The sequence below is a fragment of the Otolemur garnettii genome, unplaced genomic scaffold (assembly GCF_000181295.1).
Source record: "Otolemur garnettii isolate 467f Iridium unplaced genomic scaffold, OtoGar3 scaffold00109, whole genome shotgun sequence".
Classification (NCBI taxonomy): domain Eukaryota; kingdom Metazoa; phylum Chordata; class Mammalia; order Primates; family Galagidae; genus Otolemur; species Otolemur garnettii.
In genome coordinates, this window is record NW_003852504.1 from 2,224,462 (window position 1) to 2,231,161 (window position 6,700).

The following is a 6,700-nucleotide window of genomic DNA, read 5'->3' on the forward strand; positions in this document are numbered from 1 at the left end:
GTAAGAATTGTATTTTAAAAAATGAGTATAAGGAGGCAAAACCTAATGAAATCAGACAGGAATTAATAAAGATAAAAACAGAAATTAAATAGAAAATAAAAAAACTCTACCTCACTCATTATAAAAACAATTTCAAAAAGTTGAAGCTTTATAAGTTAGAAAATAAAGTCATAAAAATAAAATAGAAATTGATAGCTACTACATGATCACATACATATAGCTCAGCCTGAAATCTAGCATCATTCTTAATAAATGTTAGAGGTGATTCAGCTAAGGTTGGGAACTGTTTAACACTGTATTGAAGGTATAAACCAAAATAATGAGATAAAACAGATAGAATGAATAAAAAAGGCCTGGCACGGCAGCTCATGCCTATAATTCTAGCACTCTGGGGAGACCAAGGCAAGCAGATCCCTTAAGTTCAGGAATTCAAGACCACCCTCAGCAAGAGTAAGACACTGTCTCTACTAAAAATACAAAATACAAAAAAAAAATTAGCCAGGCATTGTGGCAGGTGCCTATAATCCCAGCTACTCTGGAGGCTGAGGCAGAAGGATCACCTGAACTCAGGAGTTTGAGGTTGCTGAGAGCTAGGCTGACACCACAGCTTGCTACTCTGGGCAACATAGCGAGCCTCTGTCAAGACAGGGAAGAAAGAGGGAAGGAGGGAGGGATGAAGGAAGGAAGACAGAAAGACAAGAAAGGAAAGACAAGGGCAGCACCTGTGGCTCAGTGGGTAGGTCACCAGCCCCATAACCCTGGCCCCGGGCCAAACTGCTATAACAACAACCAAAGCGTTGTGGCAGGTGCGTGTAGTCCCAGCTACTCAGGAGGCTGAGGCAGGAGAATCACCTAAGCCCAGGAGTTGGAGATTGCTGTGAGCTGTGATGCCATGGCACTTCTACTGAGGGCAATAAAGTGAGACTCTGTCTTAAAAAAAACAGGAAAGGCAAGACAAGAAAGACAAGGAAAGAGGAAAAACAAGAAAGGCAGAAGGAAGGAGAGACAGAAAGAAAGACAAGGAAGGAGGGAAGACAAGAAAGACAGGAAGAAAGTCAGGAAAGGCAGGAAGAATGGGAAGGAAGGAAGGAACAGAAAGAACAACAGACAGATGGATAGACAGAAAGAAACATAGACAGATTAACAGACAGAAAGACAGAAAAACAGAAGACAGACAGAAAGACAGACACACAGAAAGAAAGAGAGACCAACAGACAGAAAGAGACAAAGAGACAGAGACAGAAAGACAGAAAACAGACTGACAGACGGACAGAAAATGTAAGACAGACACACAGAAATAAAGACAGAAAGACAGACTGACAGAAAGACAGACATACTGACAGACAGAAAGACACACAGAAAGACAGACAGAAACATAGACAAAAAGCCAGATGGACAGACCAACAGACAGAAAGACAGAGAAAGACAGAAAGACAGAAAAATGGAAGACAGAAAGACAGACACATAGAAATAAAGACAGAGAGAAAGACAGACTGACAGACAGACAGACAGAAAGACAAATGGACAGACAGACACAGAAAAAGAGATGGACAGACAGACCTACAGAAAGACAGAATGAAAGACAAAAAGACAGAAAGAAAGGCAGAAGAACAGAAGACAGATAGAAAGACAGACAGAAATAAAGACAGACCGACAGAAAAACGGACAGAAAGACAGATGGACAGACAGACACACAGAAAGACAGACAAAAAGATGGACAGAGAAAAAGACAAACCGACCAACAGACCGACAGAAAGACATACAAACCAAAAGACAGACAGACAGAAAGAAAAAGACAGAGAGAAAAACAGAAGACAGAAAAACACACAGACGGACAGATGGACAGACAGACAGATGGACTGGCTCAGCGCCTGTACCACAGTGGTTACGGCACCAGCCCCATACACTGAGGCTGGCGGATTGGAACCCAGCCAGGGCCAGCTAAACAACAATAACAACTGCAAGAAAAAAATAGCTGGGCATTGTGGCAGGCGCCTGTAGTCCCAGCTACCTGGGAGGTTGAGGCAAGAAAATCACTTAAGCCCAACAGTTTGAGGTTGCTGTGAGACATGACACCACAGCACTCTACCAAGGGCAACATAGTGAGACTCTGTCTCAAGAAAAAAGAAAAAGACAGAAAGATGGAGAGAAAAACAAAGACAGAAAGATAGACAGATAGATGGAAAGACAGAAAGAGGAGAGAGAGACAGGAAAGGAAGACAGGAAATAAAGGAAAAAAAGAGAGAGAAAGAGAGAGGAAGGAAGGAGAAAAGGAAAGAAAGAGAAAAAGGAGTAAAACTACTTCTGTTTGCAGATTATATGTAATAGTATATAGAGAAAACCTAAGAGAATCAGTGATAAACACTGAAAACAAACTGACAATTCGGTAAATAGGTTATACAATTAAAAATCAATCACCCTCTTACATACAAATAATAATCAGAAGAAATCCTAGAAAAGAAATCCTATTTATAGTAACAACAAAAAAGATAAAATACTCAGAAGTATACCTAACAACAATGTACAAAGCCTATGTTAAGAAAATAGGCTTTTAAAAATCTCCTAAAACAGTGGTTCTCAACCCTCCTAATGCCGTGGCCCTTTAGTACAGTTCCTGTGGGTCATGACCCACAGGTTGAGAACCTCTGTCCTAAAGAAAAAAGTACCTTTGGGTACTTTCCTGTCCATTCTTCACTTCCCTTCCGGTCTCTTCGTGTCCCTTCGTCCCTTCACGTTGGGTCCCTTCGTATCCCTTCGTCCCTTCGCTTCAGGTCCCTTCGTGTCCCTTCATCCCCCTTTGTACCTTTGCTTCAGGTACCTTCGTGTCCTTTCGTCCCCTTTCATCCATTCCCTTCGGGTTCATTTGTGTCACTTTGTCCCTTCCCTTCGGGTCCCTGCGTGTTTCTTTGTTCCTTTCCTTCGGGTACTTTCATGTCCCTTCGTTCCTTCCCTTCGGGTACCTTCGTGTCCCTTCGTTCCTTCCTTTCGTGTCCCTTTGTCCCTTCCCTTCAGATCCATTTCTCCCATCATTTCATGTCCCTTCCCTTCCCTAGGCCACTTCCCTTCTCTATCCTTCTTTGGGTCCATTACCTTCCCATTGTCACCCATCCCGTCCAGTTCCATACTATGGTCCCATCGGGTCACTTCATCCTTTCCCTTCAGGTCCCTTCATCCCTTCCCTTTGGGTCTCTTTGTGTCCCTTCCTCCTTTCCCTTCAGGTCCCTTCCTTCCTTCCCTTCCGTTACCTTCGTGTCCCTTCATCCCTTCCCTTGGGTTCCCTTCGTGTCCTTTCATTTTTTCCCTTCAGGTATCTTCATCCCTTCCCTTCAGGTAACTTCGTGTCTTCACTACGTGTCCTTCACTTTGGGTCCCTTCGTCCCCTTCGTCCCTTCCCTTCGGGGCCCTTCGTGTCCCTTCATTCCTTCCCTTTGGATACCTTCCTCCCTTCCCTTCGGGTAACTTCATGTCCTTCACTTAGTGTCCTTCACTTCGGGTCCCTTTGTCCCCCTTTGTTCCTTCATCCCTTCCCTTCGGGTACCCTCGTGTCCTTTTGTTCCTTCCTTTCAGGTCCCTTCGTCCCTTCCCTTTGGGTCTCTTTGTGTCCCTTTGTCCTTTCTCTTCAGGTACCTTCATCCCCCCTCATCCCCTCCCTTCGGGTCCCTTAGTGTCCCTTCGTTCCTTCTTTTCCATTACCTTTGGGTCCCATCGTGTCCTTTCATTTTTTCCCTTCGGGTATCTTCGAGTCCCTTCGTCCCTTCCCTTGGGTAACTTCGTGTCCTTTTGTCCTTCACTTCAGGTCCCTTCATCCCTTCCCTTCGGATCCCTTTGTCCCATCATTTCATGTCCCTTCCCTTCCCTACCCTTCCTTGGGTCTATTTCCTTCTCATTGTCACCCATCCTGTCGAGTCCCTTAGTATGGTCCCATCCGGTCACTTCATCATTTCCCTTCAGGTCCCATCATCCCTTCCTGTCCCTTCGTTCCTTCCATTCAGGCCCTTGGTGTCCCTTCATTCCTTCCCTTTGGATACATTCATGTCCCTTTGCCTCTTCCTTTTGGGTAACTTCATGTCCCTTCATTCCATCCCTTTGTGTCCCTTTATCCCTTCCCTTCGGATCACTTTCTCTGGTCAGTTCATGTCCCTTCCCTTCCCAGGGTCACTTACCTTCCCTATCCTCTTTGGGTCCATTCTCTTCCCAGTCTCACCCATCCCATTGAGTCCCTTAGGATGGTCCCATCGGGTCCCTTCATCCCTTCCCTTCAGGTCCCTTCATGTCCCTTCTTACCTTCCCTTCGGGTCCCTTCGTTCCTTCCCTTTGGGTACCTTTGGGTACCCTTGTCCCTTACCTTCAGGTAACGTCGTGTCCCTTTGTCCCTTCCCTTCAGGTCCCTTTGTTTCTTCCCTTCAGGTACATTCATGTCCCTTTGTCCTTTGCCTTCGAGTACCCTTGTGTCCTTTCATTTCTTCCTTTCGGGTCCCTTTGTCCCTTCCCTTTGCATCTCTCAGGTCCCTTCATGCCTTCCCTTCAGGTCCATTAGTCTCTTCCCTTCGGGTCTCTCAGTTCCCTCGGACCCCTTTTTCCCTTCCCTTCAGGTCCCTTCGCGTCCCCCTGTCTGTTCCCTTCGGGTCCCTAGGGTTGCTTCATGCCTTACCTTCAGGTCCCTTGGATCCCGAGGTCCCTTCACTATGGGTCTCTTCATCCCTTCCCTCCCCTTCTGTTCCTTTCCCTTCCCTCTTTCTTTCTTTCTTTTTTTTTTTTTTGAGACAGAATCTCACTCAGTCACCCTGGGTGGCAGGAATTGCTTGGCTTTATAGCCCACAGCAATCTCACACTCCTGGGTTTGAGTGATCTTCTAGCCTCACTCTCTCAAGTCCCTGGGACCATAGACACCTCCCACAATGCTTGGCTCATTTTTCTATTTTTAATAAAGATGTGGTCTTGGTCTTGTTCAAGTTGGTCTTGAACTACTGAACTCAAGCAATCCACCCATCTCAGCCTCCCAGAGTGCTGGGATTGCAGGTGTGAGCCACTGTGCCTGGCCAGGGTACATTTAATTGTAAATTAGTGTTACAGATTTGGGGTAATTCATTGTACATTTAATTCTCACATTCTTCCTTGATGTTTGTGCTTTGGGGTAGTACTTCCCAGTCTTTTTTCACTTAATGGCATACGGAGAACATGAAGCTATTCATGTGGCACCATGGAATAAGCCAGTGAGGCTGCTGGTAGAATTTCCCAAGGGGCTCCAACTATCCCAGGCTCCCACCTGGTTGCCCTAAGGGTGGAGTGTATTAGTATCTAGTATGTGCTATGACACACCATTTGGGAACGTCTGCTTTAGTGATAGAATTAGCAAGAAGGTAATGGTTATGATTCAAACCATGGTTCTCTGTTGCTTCGGTTCATGTAGTTTGGTAGAAAGGCTATCTTTGCTGAAGCATCCCCTCTGTGCTTAGATCAAAGGGCGAACTATCCGAGTGGATCATGTGTCTAACTATCGGGCTCCTAAGGACTCAGAAGAACTAGATGAGGAGACCAGAAGGCTGCAGGAGATTGGTTGTGGGGCTCACACCCCCTCACCGAGTTTGTCTGAGGGCTCTGAAGATGAGGAACCCACAAAAAAGCACAAAAAAGGTAAAACGTTAAGATCCAAGAGAAGATTCTGGGTAGTGTTCCTGGACAGTTGGTAATCAACTCTTACATGTGGAGAGGGAAGGCTTGGAGCACCTTATTTTAATTAGGAAAACGGGAAGGATCAGTGGAAGTCTAGTATTATGAGCAGAACTGTATCCCCCCAAGTTGGTATGTTGAAGTCTTAACCCCAGTACCTAAGCATGTGACTGTTTTTGGAGATAATGTCTTTAAAGTGGTAATTCAGGATGGAGTAGCCTTGTATAGTGACTTGACATTTCAAGGGTGGCAGACATCCCTGTTGACTTCTCAGAGGCACTTGAAGTCTAGACTGTGACAGCTTCATGTTGCTTCCAAAGATGTTTTTCTTATGCATATTCTCCACTTCCTAGCATGAGAATATTTTGAACTACAACACCTGTCTTAAAGTAATGTACTCAGAGAAGAATGGATCTAGTATTGAAGGAATTCTTTAATTACTGTTTGGCCCCCCTCTTTTTTTTTTTCCTCTAGCAAAAAAGGAAAAAAAGGAAAAAAAGAAAAGAAAGAAAGAAAAGGGGAAGACTGCCCGGGAAGTACAGGCAAAGCAGTCATCCTCTTCTTCATCGCCCAGAAGCAAGGCAGCAAAGGAAAAGGATGACCCAGGCCCTAAGAAGCTCAGCAGCAAGAACTCTGAGAGAGTTCAGAAGCCAGAGTCCAGGGAGGGATGGAAGCACTGCTCAGGCTCCCCCAAGGTGAGGACCACCTGCCGTGGTGCCCCAGAGGACCTGGGGAAGGAGCTGAAGAAGGAGAAACCCAAGCATGAACACAGGTCCTCAAGCAGGAAGGAGGCAAGAGAAGAAAAGAACAGGGATAAGGACAGAGGGCGCAGCTCAGACAGACATTCTAGCCGGAACAATGGGCGTTCTGAAGGCCATAGTCACAGAAGCAGAAGTAAGAGCCGAGACAAATCCCACAGGCATAAAAGGGCTCGGCACTCCCGGGAGCGGGACTTCTCAAATCCTGGTCACCGTAGGCATCACTGAGTCCTTTTCACCTGCTCAGTAGATTTGGCAATGAATTGTGTTTT

The 6,700-nt window shown here is 45.8% G+C and overlaps 1 protein-coding gene across 1 annotated transcript in view; it reads left to right on the top strand.

Moving 5' to 3' along the window:
- Window positions 1–6,679, top strand: part of RBMX2 (RNA binding motif protein, X-linked 2) — a 12,581-nt gene extending 5,902 nt beyond the window's left edge. The window contains exons 2-3 of the mRNA XM_012809613.2: window positions 5,457–5,634; window positions 6,145–6,679. Of these exons, the coding sequence (XP_012665067.2) occupies window positions 5,457–5,634; window positions 6,145–6,656 (690 nt within the window). The 3' untranslated portion in view covers window positions 6,657–6,679. The remainder of the gene's footprint in view (window positions 1–5,456; window positions 5,635–6,144) is intronic.
- The last annotated feature ends 21 nt before the right edge of the window (window positions 6,680–6,700 follow it).